The sequence below is a fragment of the Bactrocera latifrons genome, unplaced genomic scaffold (assembly GCF_001853355.1).
Source record: "Bactrocera latifrons isolate USDA-ARS-PBARC rearing strain unplaced genomic scaffold, ASM185335v1 scaffold_2, whole genome shotgun sequence".
NCBI classification, from domain to species: Eukaryota; Metazoa; Arthropoda; class Insecta; order Diptera; family Tephritidae; genus Bactrocera; species Bactrocera latifrons.
Window position 1 is genome coordinate 2,235,387 of NW_017535518.1, and position 20,654 is coordinate 2,256,040.

Below are 20,654 nucleotides of genomic sequence, written 5' to 3' on the forward strand. Positions count from 1 at the left end.
TTCCCCTCCAAAAATATTTTCTCTAAAAGTTTTTTCTCTCTGAAATAATTCTTATTTTTTGTTTTTCTAGAACTTCTCTTGAAATTATTTTCTCTACAATTTTAAGTCTCTATGGCGTACTCAACTTTCTGTTCTAGAGTTTCCTGAAAAAATTTCTTAAAATCGATTTAGTTGATAGGTTAAAGCATTAAAATGAAGTATAACTATATATTTTTTTTATTTTACTAAAGCTCCAGACAATGACTATATGTTTGATTTATAACCAGCTAAAATGTGAGACCTTCAAATGGATCGTCCACTTTCTTGTCTGTATGTTTTTTAAGTTTACTTTCTTTATTTTTTGCTGTTTTGTTTAAGTTCATAAAAAATCAAGTAATAAGCACAATAAAATATAAAAATTACGCTATTTAGGTCTGACAGTATTTTATTGCATATGAGTTAATCCCACTTGAACAATTTGTTTCAAATGAACTTTTGCCTCACACAAACGAATGCGCGCCCCAACCAAAGCCGCAAGCAAAATATACGCAAATAAAATGTCAATAAAAATGAAATGAGGATAAAGGAGTGGCCCTATGAATGCTACAGATCGAGAACAAAAAAGAAGACTACCGAAATACGCTATTGTTACTTTTGTGTACAATTTGGCAGAAACTAGCGCGAATTGGGCCAACAAAGCAGGAAATTTAAGTGGTAATTCACTAGAAATGAAATTGAAACAAAATAAAACGAAAATTCAAAAATAGTAAAAGGAAAAAATTTGAAAACAAAAGAAAGTAAATAGCAAGCTTTGTGTGAAATTTTTTAAGTGTATCATATTTACAACAACAACACAGTGTCATTACAACTGAGTCACACTTGAAATTTGATTGATTTTGTTTAATGTTAATTTACGTTGCTGACATGATTGCGCATGAAGTACAAACAAAAGTGTTCGGAAAGCCACAAGAACAATTCTGTGTAGCGATTTCACAGCCGCTAGCCGGCCTGTATTACTTTGAATACCTTCGCAAAATTGGCTTGAGGAGATTAAAGATTTTGGCGATTATTCAAGGACTGCACGCGCTGCGCACTTATTTTTCGCTAATATTTTGCAAAAACAACAATGTGCTTAATGAGGCGTTTGATTGAAATTCCATTGCTGTTACGCTTTTATTTTTCTTTCACCTGAAATAAATTCACGAATATATTTTTGGAAACTTCCTTCCCTGCTTGTGGTTTATGAAAGTTGAAAAAAATGAACTTAGGTTATTCACATTTTAAGCTTTTGAAATTTGCTGATTGCAGCATATTTAGGCGATGAAACATTATGAATCGTTTGCAGAATGAGGACAGTTGCGAACAGTTGGATGATTGATAGTATACGGTGATCGGAAATATTTAAGCATTTTGTGTATATTGGTTGATTATGTGAAATAAAACAATATTAAAATCTTTTTATATATTTGTGAAAGAGTGAAGTTTGGAATCTGTTATAGATATATATGATCAAATTGTGTTGACTCACAAGATTTGTTAGAAAAACGAAAATTATTACATGGAGTATGCGGAAGTAGAATTATCATGCCATATACTGAAAAAATGTTCCTGAATTTCATTAATTTGGTCAGCCGGATGTTCGAAAATCCTGGTAATAGTTATGGGGGTTAGGTACAGTTTTCATCCAATTGTATATATTTTAGGTACAAATATATATTACGACAAGTAAAACATATTCTACAACTCAAATAACTCAAATATTGACCGATATATCCGGCATGAAGTCACCTGAAAGTTCGACCATATTCTACAAAGAAGCTGCTGAATAACTCGGTCGGCAATTCATCTTAGCATGCCGCATTGTTGTTCTTTATATGGGTAATTGTTATTTGAACTTCTTCTTGGTCGGCCAATGGAATGTCTGCTCCATCGTCATCGATTGGGGAATCGGGTGCGTCTTCTCCTGGCGTTATATTTTCACTGCCTTTCAGCAGGCTGGAGAAGTGTTCCCTCTATAATTTTAGTATGATCTAGGCATCAGACACTAGATCCCCTCTGGGGTTTCTACAAGAGTATGCTGTGGTCTTGAAATCTTCTGTTAGTCGCTGGGTCTTTTCGTTGAATTTTCGAGCATTATCCCTGCCGGTCTGCTTGTCAAGTTCTTCGTACTCACCAATATCTGCCTCTCTCTTTTTTCTTGGCTGCAAATGCGCCTTGCTTCGCTTCTAAACTCTCGGTATCTATCCGCTTCCGAATGTGTTGTGGTCGATTGTAACGTTGCGAGGTAGGTAGTCTACTTTCTCCTCGTTGCGACACGGCATTCCTTATCGTTCTTTTGCATTTTTCAAAAACCAATGTTTTCGGTTGCAGCTGCAACAATATGGTGGTCTGAGTCGATGTCAGGACCTCGGAACGTACGCACGTCTAAAACACTGGAGACGTGTCTTCCGTCTATCACAACATAATCGATCTGATTGGTGACTACCTGCCAAGTAGTTTGGTGGATTTTTCTATGGTGTAATCTAGTACCACAGAGAACCATAATTCGGGCCCGGCGAAGTAGATAAGCCTCTACCCATTTGGGAATTTTTCTTCGTGGACATCTTTCTTTGCAACCCTGGCGTTAAAGGCGACACGCACGATTTTTACATCGTGAGCTTTCATATTTGGTCACATCGTCCTTCTTTTCCGTCGGGGCGTGGGCGCAAATCAGCGATATGTTGAAGAACTTCGCCTTGCGAATTGTTGCTAGACGTTCATCCACCGAAGTGAATGACAGTACTCGGCGAGGGAGCCTCTCTTCACTATAGTAAATGCCACAAGGTCGTACTCGCCTCAGTCCTTGTCCCGTGCATCGTTACCGTCTTGTTGAAACCGAGATGACGTGCTCCAATTTCAGGAATCAAATAGTCCGTATTCATAGCGCGATAACGGTCGCCATTGACGGTTACGCTTACGGCTTAATTTTTGATGAAATAAGGACCGATTATTCCACAGACCCACAAATAACACCATATCGTTTTTAGTTGGTGGTGAAATGAATCTTGAATCTCTTTAATATTTTAAGTTGTTGTTCATTCAAATGCGGTAATTTTGTTTGATTACATACACTTTGAGCCAGAAATGCGCTTCATCGCTGAACAAAATTTGGCTCGAAAGTGATGTTGCTTGGAATTGTGGAGCGGCTTCAATTCATGCAAAAGCTGTATATTGTACAATTTAAGATTCTACGTAAAATGCGCAAAAAATCCGAGTTGTTGTAAACGGCGCCGAATCGACTCTCTACGGTCTTCGACAAGACTTCCAGCAACGGGCGCTATATTTTTTTCACTACGTGCCAAACTCGCTCTATCTGGTCAAATATTATCCAATAATGAATGCTGGGCCCCAAAATGCGTGATGGTTTTTCGAATTGTAAGCTCAGTAACCGATTATGTTGACGATATGTTGAGCGAAGCGCGCGAAACTCATTCTTTATAGCACGTGAACTTTCGAAATCAAGTTGAACGATTTGTAAACGTACTTTAGGCATAGATTTTCTTCTACGATGAAAGGCAGAACAATACTAAAAAAATAGCATGACACCTTGACACGACTCACTGGTGATTTGTCAAAAAAAAAAAAAAAAAAAAAAAGAAGCTATTTGAAAAAGTATCTCTACTGGATCAGCAGTTATTACCTACAACTTTGCCATGTAACTTTTTTCCATAGGGCTTATATTTTTGTAGGGAATAAAGATAGTATACCATTTTTTATTTTAAAAACTCAATCCCCTATCTCTTCCGGACGACATATCATCAAGTTTTTTATTTTCCTTAAATTCTGTTTTTAACTTTTTTATTTCAATGGACATTATTATCTGTCAAAAATAAAAGATGATTCGTTAATAGTTTCGTTAAACTTTAACCTAATCTATTTCCACTATTCTTTTACTTCGACCAGCTGTTCGAGTTTGTTTCTTGAGTCTTTTGTGCCAGTATGGAGTTTATGTCAAGTAAGTTTGTGTCATAAGTCTTTTCTTTTAAACTGTGTGAATATTGTGAATATTGTATTTGTGACATAAGTCTTTTGTGTTATACCATGTGAATTTGTAGCTATATTACAGTGTATATTGTATGTGGCTCTAAATAGTGTGAAAAAGACAAATATTTTAATACGGATCCCATTCCACCATAGAAGCAGCACATTCATATAGTAAAAGTGAAGTTGAAAGCGCTACTAGAAATTTACCATAATACTATAAAAATTGCAAAATGTCGACATAAATTAACATAAAAACAATAAAAGTAGATAAAAGATAATAAAAGTAGATAGAAAAGAAAAGAAAATAGCAGCTATGTAAACTGAAGTAGCAATCGAACTTCGTATTTACGCAAAGCAAAAACAAAAGAAAAATTAGAAATGAGAAGGACAAGAAAATGGTTTGTGTATTAGTAGGCGCGCATAGAATATTCTATGGTCACTCAATAACCATTTGTTTGTTGATGTTTCTGTTTTTGTTGTTATTGAATTTGGCGTTTATTTGTTAGACACACAAACTATTGAGGGACTAGTTATTGGCCCATGGTTTGGTCACTTTGAATTTTACTGCAACTCAAACGGAGCGAGAAAGTTAAGAATTCAGTCGGGTTATTGACGCGTAAGCGTATGGATGAGCGATACGAGGTGGTGCCAAGACGAGCCAAGTGTGTGACTAAGAAAAGAAAAAATCAAGTAATTATGGGCAAAGTGAAGTGAAGGAAGGATAATATTGGTATGCGTGCAAAAGCATTAAAGAAAATATTTTTGTGAAATTTTTAAAATTAAAATTAAATATTAAATAAAAAAAATAAAATTATTATAATGTATTTAAACATATGTATGCATATTAAAATAAAAATATTATTTGCGGTTTCTAAGTAATCAATTAGATGTGTATAAGAGACAGTATATATACATACATATATATGTATTATATATATAGAAGTGTGTGTAATGAAACAAAAAAATACGTATGCAGAAGAAAGTTTTAAAATACAATAAATATAAAGTCAATAAGAAATCAAAAAAAAAAAATTAAAAAAAAATAAATAAATAAAAAAAAAATTATAATAAAAAAAAAAAATAAAAATAAAAAAATTTCACAATATCCCACACAATTTTTACTTTTTTTTCTATTTCTTGTGAACTTGGTTTTACTGTTTTTACTGCGCCGATTTTTGTGTCACTTTTAATTTAATCCCATTCTAGTCGCATACATTACACATACAATGGTATATATATTCATATGTATGTTTGTGCTGTTCCTTGGGCAATTTGTTAAATGCTGGTAATCAATAAACCAATGTGTCATGTTCAGGCTTGTACTGCCGGCATTTTCAAGTCATCTGGGCTTATAGCTTTAACAATATAGCTGATTGTTGTTGTTGTTGTTGTCATTCGTGTTCCAGCCATGCCGTTCTAGTGCGTACCTGTCTCTTATACACATCTAGATGTGTATAAGAGACAGGGCTTGTACTGCCGGCATTTTCAAGTCATCTGGGCTTATAGCTTTAACAATATAGCTGATTGTTGTTGTTGTTGTTGTCATTCGTGTTCCAGCCATGCCGTTCTAGTGCGTACAGCGCAGAAACATAACTGTTGACAGAAGTGCCGCACAGAATTTTCGATTCAGACCAAAAAGTGCGTTCAACGTAAACGGTCGCGGCCTAAAAAGCGGCGCGTAAAAGGTTCGAGCGAATTTTGCAAGAGAAACTCTTTAATACAACTTAAAGGACAGTTCGCGTTGAGCCTAAAAAAAAATTCTAAAAATATTAAAAAAAAAAATCCAAAAATTTTAAAAGTGTTGAAAAGTTAAAAAAAAGTGCAATAAAAAAATTTGCAATAAAATTTAATGTTAAAATTTAATGTTAAATTTAATGTTAAATTTTATTAAGCCACTAATTTATTTAATTTCAACAATATTTGTCATAAAACCGCGTAATTTCCATTTGGACATCGCTTTCGGTTCAAGCATCTTGTTTTGGGATTTGAAAATTCATGCGTCTTTTTTAGTTAATCGCGAAATGTCTAAAATGCTAAAGACTCTGCTGTTATTCTGCTCTTTATGGCATGCGATATTGTGCGCTGAACTCAATACGACTGTGGCACAGGTGAAATTGTTACCAGCAGACCTCGAGGAAGCGCAACTTTTGGCGAATGCTGCCAATGCAACAGAGTCTACGTTGTCGGCAGAGTTCGATGGCGTGGACACGGAAGCGATCGAAGGTGAGACTTGAAGTGGATTGTGGGAAATATTAAATACTTGGTGTAATCCTGCAATTAAAAATTTATACTAAAGCAGTGTAACGGTGCGTATGAGTAATGCGTTGTTCGAAAAAATATTTTTATAATATTAATCGGGTTTTTTTGAGCCCTTTAAGCGATTAAACAATTAATTTATATGAATATATCAAATATTTTTGCTTCAAAAATTCCTAAAGAATACATATGATACTTATGATTTTTGAAACAATTTCTGGGTAGAAAATTAAAAAAAAAAATCACATGATCATATTCCCCCAAATATGCCAGTCCAAGCCCATTGAAAAAGGAAGATAATATGATAAAAATTAAGAAGAGATTATTTACTGGCAATCTAGGGTAGAAAAGTGGTAAAGGGAAGGGTTAATTAAGTTTTTAAGAAAAGAATACTGTTAAGGTCGATATCTGGAAAAACTACAAGTGCAATGGACAAAAGTTAAATACAAAAGTTGTAGGTAATAAAACAAAAAAAAAAAACAAATGTACAACTTCCATGTTAACGAGTTTTAACACAATTAAAAATGTTAATTGAAAAATTGAAATGATCAAGATTTTACAAAATTCTTTTCTTTCAAGTGAAAAAATTAAAGTCCAATAAAACAAATATTCAAGCTCTTGAAACCTCAAAAAACTAATGTAATATATATTTAATAAAATAAATATTTGGACTTATGAATTTTTTTTAGAAATATTTGCAAAATTGATTTCACTGCTACTTGGAATACTGACTATATTTCTTCAGCTTAAAATAATAGTTTTGAATAAAATAAAACATAAGCTAAAAAACTTTAATTTAATATATTTTAATATTTAATATGATAGATAAATATTACTTTAAAGTTTTCTTAAAAATATTTTAAATTACTCCCAACTATCGAAAAATGTCTTATAACTGTCGGAACTTCACTTGCAATTACAACTTTACTTCCATGTAGGTCACACTTCCCAATTGCTTCAAAATTTATACAAAAGTGGTGCATGTAATAAAACACATATTCCCTGTATTTTTTTAAGTAAATTCTCTAAAAAAAAAAAATTGAAAAAACCTGACAAAATTAAACGAAAATTTCCAAAAAATATATGAAAAAGATTTAAATAAATTTTAACAAATATTGGGTAAAAAAATGTTTTTTTTTAATATTTTAAAAATTTATATTATTTTTTTAAGAATGAAAATGATAAAATATTTACATTTTTTTTTTATTAATAAAAAATATTCGAAATGAATATGATGTCCACTAAAGCTGAGGTCGGGATCTTCTTAGTCTTAAACTTTGACAATAGATGCATTATTTAAGGCTGACCTGCTTTTGGTGAGACAAGAGTTTCAGAATTACTCTTGGAATAAGTACAGACATCGTCAAAACAGGACGTGACTTTAACTTTTTAAAAATCTTTATCGACTGCTAACTGAAAGTTGAAGAAATACATCTAAAGTAAAGAATATTTAAGAAATCCAGACCTTCATAAAAGTTTTAATTTAGGAATTTCTTAGCAAAATATCCAAAAAAAAAAAAAAAAATATTAATGCAATTTGGTTGCAAAAGATATTGATATTTTATTCCTTTGGGTGGATTCTCCTCCTGAGAAAAAAAGTAAACAAATTAATTTTTTTTTTTCAAAATTTTCTTTGAAAAAGAATTAATTTTTAGAGTTTACAATGCGTCTGTTCTCAGAAAAAAACCTTTTAAATACTTACATGTTATTCCAAGTGGTTAAATCAAATCGAAAACTGGCAGTTCATTGACTCCTCATCCAACAGGCTGAGTGCGCCATTACTCACACAAAAGCGCACGGTGTTTAATAGTCATGTCACAAGGCGCGTATAATGCTTTTGAATTATTTTACTATTTAAAAAGCTAAAATTCTATATACCGAAGAGCACAGAATATTAAATTTGACCTTCACTAATAAAAAGCAATTGAACAGATCCAATTGATTTCACATTTTTTGCGACTTTTTCAATACAAGTAAAAGGTCGTAAAAAAGGTACAGCGTACCTTTACTTATGTATGTATGTGTGTGTGTAAGTAAGTGCACATATTGTTGGACACTCATACAAGCAATTTGGTAATGTTTACATTTGAAAATGGTAACGAACTCAGCTAGTGACAACAAAAGCAACAACCATAAAGCACATCGGTTGGAAAGACGTGCCGCACGGGAGTGTTTAACAGCCAACAAGAAGAAGACCAAGACGAGGCACCAAAAAAAGCGCGTAGGTGTTATTGAACGTCGCGCGTTTAGGCAAACTTAAGCCTAATAAATATATGTCTGTGTGTGTGTGTGTGCTTAGACCGCATTTTTTGATCACTTTTATATTCTGCTCTTTGAAAATGTGCGCACGCGCCTTGTTCTACACACACACGTTACAATTCTAATTACGCTTATCGATACTCCAATCATGTCAATGTAATTGCATTAAGAGATTTCGTGTGATTTAACAAATTGACAGGCCTGTTGTTCGTAGAAAAGAGTGCAGCATAGGAAGAGAGCATTTTCGTTAAACTGTTTATGTTAGTGGGCTAATGAGCAAAAGTGTGTGGGCAAAATATTGAAATGTGAAAGGCCTCTGAGCTTAAACTTAAGGAAAGAACAAAAAATAATCTTAAGCGCAAAATAGAACAATCTTTTAAATGGTCTTAAGATGATATGTCGAAGGTGGAGATAACAAGTAGATTTCTTTCTGCGACTTAATGTATTTTTTTTTTATAAAATATTATTGCTAATTCGAGGAACATATTTTTTTTTTTTTGCTGTAGGAAACTGTTTTTATAAAAATACAATTTTTCTTTACACAATATTTAGAAACAAACAATAAATCAATAAAAGCTTTTAATATATAAATTACTTTTAACTTATCAAAAATTTTCGAAATTTTTTCTTGTTTTTAGATTTTCGTAAGATTTTAATAAAATTGGTAATTTATAATGTTTTTTTTTTAATCAAAGAAATTTTTAGCTTTTTCAACTTTTTCGAATTTTTTTTCGAAAATAACTATTATTTAACTTTTTTTATAAATGATTTACATTAAATTGAAATTAATATAACATTTATTTTTTTTTTGTATAAATCATTTACAAAATGTATCAAAATACTAGCATTTCTTCGAAGATAACTTTAATGTATAATTTTTTTACAAAATTCATATACAAAATTTATCAAAACACTACTACATTTCAAAGAACTTTTTCGAATATTTTTGGAATATTCAGTCAGAACTTTTAATTTTTTTCGAAGTATTCATAGAATTTTTAACACTTTTCAAAGAACACAATTTTCCCAACTCTCTCGGAATTTTTTTGTAGCTGTTCAGAAATTATTGAATTATTATTAAATTATTTTAAAAATTTGTTATAATAATATTTCATAAATTCAGAAAGGTTTTTAGAAAATATTTTGGAAGATAAGAAAAAATCAGACTTTATTGAATTTCTTGTAAATTATTTACAAAATTTATCAAAAGTTGTTGGAAATATATTTTCAAAGATATAAATAATCATAATTTATTTTATTTTCTTATAACTTATTTACAAAGCGTACCATGCTAAAACAATTTTCAACTAATTTAAAGAACCCTTTGAAAAATATAATGAAGATAAAAACAATCCGAATTTCTATAATTTTGATTATAAGCTATTTAAAAAATTTACAATACCAAAAAGCTTTTAAATTTTTTTAAATAAATTTTTCGAAAACTATTTCGAAGATAAGAAAAAACATAAATTTTTTCGAACTTGCTGTGTTATATTTATTAATTTTTCGGAAAAAGAAAATCTAGAATTTTGAATTAAATCAATGAATTTTTTCGAAATATTTTTCGAACATACAAAATAATAAAAATTTATTAATTTTTGTTTATTTTAGTTTTTAAATTTTAATTTTTTTCAAGATAAAACCATCTAGAATTGTTAACTAAATCAGAGAACTTTTTTCGAAAACTTATTCGAACACACAAGTAATGAAAATTTAATTTACTGAAAACCAGAACTTATAACATTTTTCAAAACACCTATGTATGTAGGATTAACAAATTTAGGGAAGATTTGCGAATTAATTTTTTCGAATATCGGACACATTTTTGTACACAGAATTTTTGTTAAAATCAAGCTTTATATTAAATGAAATACTTGCATTATATTAAAAAAAAGTTCTTCGATACAATGCAGGCATACACCTTCCCACATAAACCCAGTTAAACTATAAATTCTCATGTCTGCCTCACAGCAGCAAATGTCCCATTTACATAAATGGCTTATAATTCAAAGAGTTCAAGCATGAATGAATGGAAAAAACCGGTAACCGATTATTATTACGGCAACGCATTCAATTGTAGTTAAGAAGTAGCAGATTATAGTCTTTTATTGGCTGTTGATGCTCAACGAAAGCAAAAGGCGGCTTGGAACGTGCCGGCTTCAATAACCACGCCGACAGCAAATGAAGTGCATAAGCATGCGCGCTGATAAACAAACTGCAGGCATCCAAATGTACTTTTATATATGCATGTAGACATGTGTATGCATTTAAAAATGATAGTGACAGAGCAAAAAAAAAACGTAGTAAAAAGTCGTTGTAAGCTTTAACATAAGCTCCCATCATGCTACCTTTAATTACAGCTGAGCCAAGCGCTGATTTGTCGTCAAAGTGTGATAATCTTAAATCTTGACAATGTTTTTTATGTAGATGCATACTAGCATCAATTGGGTCTCGGAAACCTTGAACCTGAAAATCGAATTTCAGACTAATTGTTATACTGCAGCACAGAGGCGCGGAAAATTTTGCTTATAGTGGGGACAAATAATGCTTCTAAATAAATATTTATTAGCTAGTCATTGATTCTATGTACATTGCATAATATTATACAAGTATGTTAGAAAAAAATAGAGATGTAAACCAGATTTACTTTACCTTTAAAATTAAGAAGTTTTAATTGTCACAACACTTCTTTTTCAATCCCCTTTTATTTTCACTGCCCTTAAACTAACCTAAAATGATTTTAAACAAAAATTTATAAAATATGGAATTTTCCAAAAATAAAAATTTCAATATAGTCAGCGCTCATACGAATGTATATAAAAATCAAGTTAAAAAATAATGAAACCAATTGTATAAGTAGGACAGCTGTGAGTCAAGGTACTGAAAATTACCAAAAAATTTAAATTGACACAACTTTAATGGATTACAAAAAGTATCAGTTTACAGAATATGACAATAAATTTACTGTTACCCAGCATATTTAAATAAAATTTACACCGTTATTTATTGCTAATAAATTTCAGTTACTCTTGGTGAGTTCAATTCTCGTAACTCCGCATACATAACTACAAACATATAAAAAAATATTCTTACAACCATATTCCAACGGTTTTTGAAAGTGATGTATTACAAATCAATACGAAAAGGCAACAAATTTGGAGTGACTGAAAATCGACTTGAAAAAATACCGTAAGCATATTCAAAAGGAAACGTGAGCTGGTAAAAAAAAATAAAGTAAAGAGCACACCATAAAAGGCACCCAAAGGATGACAAATTTATATGTAAATAAAAGATTTCGATTTTCTGGGTCACCGACAATATTATTACAGCAGACAGTTCGCGGGGAGCCACCGGTGGCCTCTAGAATGTAGCGATATTGTGAACATGATTTTTCGTCTCGTATTTGCCTCGCATTCCAACATGTTACACATGCGCTGCCTACTGGCGTTCTACCGTCACTAAACATATGTACATAAATACATACTATATATACATTCACATAAACAAAAAAAGGTACGAAGTACACAACAACCTGTCCACTTATGTGATTGCAAATGCGCAAAAGCAAAAGAAAGTACTTAAAGTGAAGTAACGCACTCATGCCTGTATTTTAGATGTACATTTGTCTATATGGAAGTGAAGACATTTTGTATAAAAACCATTTCACATACAACTTTGGAGCGTGGCAGCACTATAATTGGCAACATTTACGACTTTTGACTAAATTGGTTTTGAATTATTGTGGGCATGAGGAATTTAGCCTTTTTGCGTTTTGTCTTTATATATGTGGTATGTATGTATATTCGCACGTGCACTACTTGTACATACTAAACAGTTAATCAATTTGCTTGCCTTGTTGCCGGCTATAAAGAGCAGGAATCCCATTAATTTGACACCTACGTAAGTTTTGCGAACTACTCGTACGAGTCTAGTATGTCATAAAACACTTGAGCAGACGAAGTGTGCTGAAACTATCAGCGGTGGTGGCTGAAGAATGATGGGACAAAGTTTTGATAGATCTTTTAGATGGGAAAAGATAGCAACTTTATGAAAGCTGAGTGTTGTTGCCAGGGTTTTGCACCATATTCATGACTGTGAACTTTTTTAAATAAAATTACGGAAAGAAAATAAAAAATTTTACAGAAAAAATACAGCTTATGAGAATAGTGTGATATTTTCTTTAAATTTTATTGAATTTTTGGCTTTAGTAGCCAGTATCAAAATTAAGCAATTAAGAGCGTAAGCGTAAATATAAAATTCGATGACCAAGAATTAGTCGACTTCAATATACATTGTGCCAAAAAAGTACCCGAAAATTGTGAATTAAATACAAAATATTTAATTATTCATTAATATTTATTTTGTCCCTTCAAAATAATCGACACCAGATGTAATACACTTATAAAAACGATTTTTCTAGTCGTCGAAATACTTTTCGTCAACTGAAAACGAGTTCCACGAGCGACAATTCCAATTTTAAGAACAAGAAAAGATCACACGGAGCTAAATCGGTTGAATACGGTGGCTGCTATGCATGATGTTGCATTAATATCGTGAAAAAATCATGAATTGTTTTTCCACAATTCCCACTCACTGTTTTTGACGGATGTTCTCACGCAAATTCCTCAATAAGTCAAATATAACTCCTTATTGACTTTCTATTCCTCCAAAATAAACTCGAAATGCACCAAATCACGAATACTGGAAAAAATCGCTGTGGCGTGGTTTTTTTCGGCTCGATTTCTTCAGTTACAATGCTCTGCATGAATATGGAATCGGAATAGGCACGATCAAGAGACCTATTTACGGTACACTTAAAAAAAAATCAGTTTTACCAGGTCGAGTCGAGAAAGAACATGACTTCAGCAATCTCTGGACCGTCTTTGAAGCCACTCATAGGCTTGTGTTTTTTGATAAAACTGTATAACCATAAATAAGCCTTTTCCAACATTCGCAACGATTCCGCACACGAAGTTCGGTTAGAAATATAAAATTTTAAACAAAGTCTTTGTTCGATATTTTTATCCGTTGTAAAAATAGCAACGCACTACTGACGTGTATCGAGTTGGGCAGTTGCCGCGCTCAATTTTGGCATAGTGATTAAGGACAGTCTTACCAACTTAGCAAAATATTTCTTTTTAAAATACCTTTTATCCGAGGAATTAATTACAACTCCCGGCTGCTTTTTCCTTAAGGTATTTCTCGCTTGAACCTGAGAGGTTACGGTCGCTATATTTCTTCATGCATAGACAACTAAAAGTATACTATCCATACGCAGTTCACACGTGATCATACAAATCAGTATTCAAAGCACATATTTAAAAAATTGTAGGTATTGGCATTTTTTGGTTACAATTCTTTAAAAATTCAAGTGACCATAATAAAGAAGAAGCAGACGAGTCAAGAAAAAAGGAAATTATATTCGGATATAACAAAAGTTTTACAGTTGAAAATTCACATCATCAAAGCCGTGAACACATTTTAAGAACTTTTTATTTGAACCAGAAATGCGCCTCATCGCTTTACAAAATTTGTTTCGAAAACGTCGGATGTTCTTGAAAATTTTCAAGAGCCCATAGAACGAAGCGATGTCGCTTGGGAGGGTGAAGCGGCTTCAGTTCTTGGACAAATTGTATTTTCTATGCTTTTAATTTAAGATCTCGACGTAAAATGCACCAAGTCGTTCTATACGTCAGTTCGGGTTGCTGCGAATGGTACCAAATCGACTCTCCACGGCCTTCGTCTACACTATCAGCTACAGCTTCTATATTTTCTTCACTGTGGGCTGGATGTTTTCTATTCGATCGAATATTATTTGAAACTGGTTCTCAAGTTTGGTGATAGTGTTGTGAATAGTACGCTCAGCAGACCGATAGTGTTGACCATAAGCTCATAAACGAAGCGCGATAAACCCATTCTTTATAGAACGTGAGTTTTCGTAACAAAGTTGAATGACTTTTAACGTTGTTCAGGCGTAAATCTTGCCATAATTAAATGGCAGACAATATTGAACAGAACTGACATTGCAGCTTCATACCACTCACGTGTGATCTGTGAAAAAAAGGCTATTGAAAAAAGTACATCTACTTGGATCACCCGTTATATCACATATAGAATTGGAAATATTATATTATAATTTTGTACACATGAATGCAAAGCACGTGCAAGGAAAGCAAATATTTATGATGAATGAGTTCAGCGATCTTAGCAAGAATTAGAAATAAGAATTCCCTCGAATAATGTGTAATGAAATATTTACATAGCGGTGAAATAAAAGCGTGTTGGTTATACAGATATTGGTGAATTGGTTGAAAGCTGTAAGCATTTTTTATCGAAGCGTATATTTCTTAACTGAAAATATATTATAATATAGCGGAAAATTCTATTGCATATCCATATCTATGTATATTTGTTTGCTATATTTATTAATACATTTCACCGAGAGAAAGAAGCACTAAAGAACTATTGTGACTCTAAATTATGTAGCTGTCAAATCATTTCACAAATAAACATAAATGGTTTCACAACTAGCTGAATACAAATATAAATATGAAGTGAGCGTTTGATTTGCAGAAATTTGGGCAGAAAATAGGGAGCCTCATGAAAAAAACATACAAAAAGTAAAACAAATGAAATATCTGTGAAGCGTGCGCATATTTACATATACTACCAACCAAAAAGAAAGAATAATAACCATAACGTAGGAAAGAAGCATAGAGTGAGGTGAAGAAACTTGACAGTGCGCTGTGGGGTAGGCGCAAGCAGCAATTTGGCATTCAGCATGGCACCGGCGGCCGAACCATTTAAGTATTTTGTCAATACTGAGTAATCTATGCCAACATAGGCAACCGCGGTCGACAATATTTTATGGACGCCCCGTATGTTTTTGTATGTGGTCTAATGTAAAAGAAAATTGTTTAATTGTTTCACTAAAGTAAATACATCTCGGGTCATTCAACTTGCCGTATGGATCTGTGTTTTCAAAAGTGACGCAGGACAAACACAACTGTGTCAAAAAAATATTCGATAACACATTCGACTCCGTTAGTTTATTGATTTTTTTTTACTAAATCAGCTGGATCATAATTGAATCCAAGATCTTCTCTGTCTGGTATATCCGATGCAGAGGAGACTATTAGTATGAATTCATGCTAGCTGTAATACATACAGAGCTAAATAGCTAAGATTCATTCACACCGCACGTTTTAGCCAATCTAGAGCTGTCTTTGGATGAGCTATACGTATCATGGGTTATACAGATAAGAAAGCTCCTGCTTGAAATAATTTGATTCTTTACATTGTCACCTCTTGATGCAAATTTTCACAGACATTGCGGTCTCACTACACTTCTCCAGTGCATCAAACCGTGGAAACCTCAGATGCTTACATCGTAGTCTGTAGTCTTACCAATACGGGACAAGTGCATAAGTGAAGTATCTCCATTGTTTCCTTGCGTTTTCCATCCGGCGGCCGTGTATCGCCACCAGACAGTGACCAGTTAGTATTTCCATTATGTTTCTACCGTCTATCGGGTGTCATTACAAATTTTGTATACTTTCGATCTACCGTTTTGTACATAACTTTAGCAGTTTTGCGCTTAGATAGCTCGTTCCATCGGATATTGATTTTCTTTACCATGCTTCTGTCGGGATCGTCGTATAGACAGTGAATGAGTTTCCCCATGTTGATTACAATTTATACTGTTAGCCGTACAGCATTCTTGGCGTTCTCGTCTACTATTTCATTAGACTCGATGCCTTTGTGGCATGGTACCTAGTATAACTTGCTTACTTCTGGCAACACTTTACACTTTAAACTGCAACCCTGCTTTTTAAGACACTTCTGACCGATATGCGACACGATTGTTTTGTTGCGTTATGTTGGTATGCATATCTCTTTCTTATACTGACAAAGTCGGCAATTATGAATCTTAAGTTAGTTTTTGACAGCTAATTTTTGCCGTAAACCCATGTAATCCCTTAATGTGGACGTACTTAAACTTGAACCTTGATCTGTAATTCTACCCACTTCCTCCATTTAAAATCAAACATCAAACAATATTACGTCGTATACCATAAAATCCTAAGTAATCTAAAAACATCTGAATCCTCCTCTGGTCTGAGCACATTATGCATTTATTAGAAAAAAATAGATTATTAAAGAGAAAGTAAATTATATGATAATAATCATCAATTACCTGGGTTCAAAAATATTGCTGAATTATAAATTCTGTTAATGAAAGCTCGTCGAAATGAGATATGTATATAATTACTGAGCATGACAAACTAAGAAATTTGTGTAACCATTCAGCCTGAGCCATAAAATCACAGCTCATTTATTAAACACATAATTGATTAGAACCAACGCTTTACAAATAATAAAGATTCCAGTGAAACGAGCGAATGTGTGTTGCTTAAAATAAATTTACATTCATAATTGTCGTCTTCCTTTCACTCATATACAGAAGCCCACACGAGCCATTTAATGACTTCTTTAACGAGCCACTGGCAAAAGCTCAAGCAGCTACTTGAAATACATAGATTAGATCTCTTCATTTTATCTACATCTTTATTTGTCATTTTATAGCCATAAAAGTAGACGCGTTTAATTGATTGCGTTCAAACTGCTTGAATTGATTTTTAAGTGTCTAACATTGACTTCAAGGCATACTCAAGACTTGTTAATTGGGTTAAAAAATTTGGCAAATTTTTATTAATGAAGCCAAACATTTTGGTAAAGCACTTCTATGAGTTCATTCTTTTGAGACTTTACTTAAAGGAACCTTTCAACTTTTCTTTGCAGTGCCTGAGGACGCAGTGTATTCGAAAACAACGGTAACTAACCCCACCGACGAACAAATACGGCGACGACGTCAACTTTTCTATGATCCCTCACTTTTGTTGCTCACAAATTATGGCGCTGAAGGCGGCAAATGCATTACTGCACGCGGTTATCCCGGCATCTGTATGCGCTTTACTAGCTGTCAGCCGTATTATCGGGCCAAGCGGCAGTTTAATTTCCTCAATCTACGTCAGTGGCCGCAAGTGCCGAGTATAGGACAGGATGTCTGCAGTTTCTACGACCAGTTCGGACGTCCAAATACAGGCATCTGTTGTACAGGCACATTTATGGGTGGCACTTATCCTGGCGCTGGTGTGTTTCCACCTTTCATCTATCCAGGCGGTGTGAGTCCGCTTCCCACATCGCCAATCGAACCCATAGTACCCACACAACCAGCGCAGCCAGAGGAGGAGTTTGAAGAAGATAAGGATGAAGAAGATATTATTGAGTTGGATCATCCTACAGAGGTCGATCCACTAGTCGATCCTTTGCACGAGCCGACAACAGCTGACAAGCCGGACACCAATGTCGTTTACGATCCCATCACAGAAGATGTGGATGAGAAAACAGAAACAACGACAGCAAAGCCGGCAACATTCTACAATGAATTCGCTTATCAATGGCCGAACCAGTTCGGTAACCAATTCTCTAGCGTCCATCAATGGCCACCACCATTACCAACACATCCACCATCGGCCGCAGTCTGGCCGCCTCCACTGCCAACACATCCACCCAATCATCATTATCCAACACACGCTTCGGTGACCACAAAACCGAGCACGCCAGCAAGCTCGCCACCGATAACCACACGTCGTACTACTACTAGACGTCCAACAGCGGTGACTACACCACGTCCGGTAACGACTACAACACGCCGTCCAAGCTATCCTAGTTATCCAGCATACCCCGGATACCCAAATTATCCCAGTTACCCAACGTATCGTCCAACTGCTGCGCCTACAACAACAACCCGACGTCCGACCACACCGATCTCAAGCGGTTCATCGAATTACGGCTTGCCGGTACAATGTGGCATTAAGAATCCGGCAGCGCCAGACCAAGAACGTATTGTGGGCGGCACAAATGCAAGTCCGAATGAGTTCCCATGGATTGCGGTGTTATTCAAGTCGGGCAAACAGTTTTGTGGTGGCAGTGTAATAACGAAGAATCATATTCTGACAGCGGCGCATTGTGTGTCCAGGTGGGTCTTAGTAATGAAAGTTTGTATAATGTTTAATCTCGGTAATTTATAGAATGACCTCATGGGATGTGGCGGCAATGACAGCGCATCTCGGCGACTACGATATACGCACCAATTACGAAGTACAACATGTTGTACGGCGTATTAAGCGTTTGGTGCGTCACAAAGGCTTCGATTTTAGCACACTGGTGAGTAAAATAGTTGCACTTGAACTGGACAATACTAAGACAAAGTTTATCTCTTTCCCTCTACAGCACAACGACATCGCCATATTGACTGTAAATGAACCCATAAAATTCACTTATGAGGTCCAACCCATTTGCCTGCCCACCTCAAGCAGTCAACTGAGCCGTAGCTACAGTGGTAAGGTAGCAACAGTAGCAGGCTGGGGCAGTTTGCGTGAGAACGGCCCACAGCCATCAATTCTGCAAAAAGTACAGATACCCATTTGGGCGAATCATGATTGTGCGCGGAAGTATGGACGTGCGGCGCCGGGTGGCATCATCGAATCGATGGTGTGTGCCGGGCAGGCGTCCAAGGATTCGTGTAGTGTAAGTGGAATCAGACAAATAATTAAGAGAAATTTGTTATTTTGAATTAAGATTTGAGGTGTTTCAGACTCTCATAGAAATCACTTAAAAAAATTTCAGAGAAATTTTGACTAAGCTTGTTAAATTAAGCTGAGTATCGGTGGAATCAACACCTGACTTGCTCATGAAGCAGATAAACTAGAAGGAATATGGGTTGCCGATTATTAAAATTTTAAATGAAAGATATAAGGAATCTAGCAGAAGTACTAAACGCTCATTGTCTAATAGGCAGACATGTCAATAGACAAGGAACTTTACAATTACTATAGTAGAAACTGTAAGGATGTACAAAAGAAGGAGACTATTAAATACTTTTCATGCAATTGTAAGGCTCTATTTCTTATATAGATCGTCGGTCGGTCGAGGGTTTCATGGTGACGTCTCCGAGGTAGCACAGATAAAACTTGCCGTACTGATGAGCTTCATCAGAAGCTCGATTAGGTGCAGAGAGAAGCCAGTAAAGTAAGGAGACTTTGGTCCCGTTGGTTTCACTATGAGACTCCTAAAGACCTAGGTGCGTCGTAAGACAGTTCCTCAACGTACCTATCTTGTATGAAAAAAATCCATATAAAGACTTCAGATTATGATTGAACGAAGCAATATAGGACTCACAATCCAAAAGAAGAAATCCAAAACCTTCTTTTTCTAGTCCTTCAGTTAATTTGATCTCTTATATGTATACATACATATGTTAAAAAAAGGGAAATATTAAGACAAATGCGTGAGAGTATTGCAGTTTTTAGATACTGAATATGCTGATTTTTTCTCTTAAAGCTTGACTCTCCTTCTTTTTGTACCGACTTAAATCCTATCATATAGTTCTTTCTTTTTAATGTCTATTATTTTGTTGGAAACATTTATGAGTAATACTCACTTTTATCGCTTTCAGGGTGACTCTGGCGGTCCTCTGATTGTCAATGAGGGCGCACGCTACACGCAGGTTGGCATTGTGTCTTGGGGCATTGGCTGTGGCAAAGGCGAATATCCGGGCGTGTATACGAGAATCACTTCATTATTGCCGTGGATTTACAAAAATATCAAATAGTACGAATAACATATAAAGCTGAAAATAAAAACGAAGACAAAGTGATAATTTACATATATACAAATCGATCTTTATAGTATTTTTTGTATTTATAAATGGAATGAATAAAGTACTGTGCGTGAGTTGAAGCAGTTTTATTAGTCGGAAGATCTGTGTCGACAAAGCAGGGCAAACTGATCATGCCGCCGCTAGTAAAAAAATGTGTAGCATACTTTTAGGCGTCAAACTGAGAACAGCTGATTGACTGCAACTGAATGTGATTAGGAACAGAGAGGGGGCGTGTATGCAGAGAACGTATTTCAGAGGCAGAGAACGTCTATCATAGAGAAGGTTCACGGCSCGGAGATCGTAAAAATATTTTTGGCTAACTCGGTCGAGATGAGCCAGTTTCACCACTGCCAGCTCGGCAGGAGAAATTTTAACATTTTCATTTGAACAGAGCTGAGCGTGAAATAAAAAT

General features: G+C 34.3%; 1 protein-coding gene across 2 annotated transcripts; it reads left to right on the forward strand.

Moving 5' to 3' along the window:
- Positions 1 to 4,624: 4,624 nt before the first annotated feature.
- Positions 4,625 to 20,289, forward strand: LOC108967800 (serine proteinase stubble). Of its 2 annotated transcripts, XM_018931427.1 has the most exons (6): positions 4,625 to 4,732; positions 6,013 to 6,225; positions 17,320 to 18,559; positions 18,612 to 18,747; positions 18,814 to 19,110; positions 20,039 to 20,289. In XM_018931427.1, exons 2-6 carry the CDS (start codon positions 6,024 to 6,026, stop codon positions 20,192 to 20,194), a joined length of 2,031 nt encoding a protein of 676 aa, XP_018786972.1. In that variant the 5' UTR covers positions 4,625 to 4,732; positions 6,013 to 6,023; the 3' UTR covers positions 20,195 to 20,289. The 2 variants fall into 2 exon arrangements, with proteins under 2 accessions (XP_018786972.1, XP_018786971.1); XM_018931426.1 differs by lacking the exon at positions 4,625 to 4,732 and having other exon boundaries at positions 5,873 to 6,225; positions 20,039 to 20,288.
- The last annotated feature ends 365 nt before the right edge of the window (positions 20,290 to 20,654 follow it).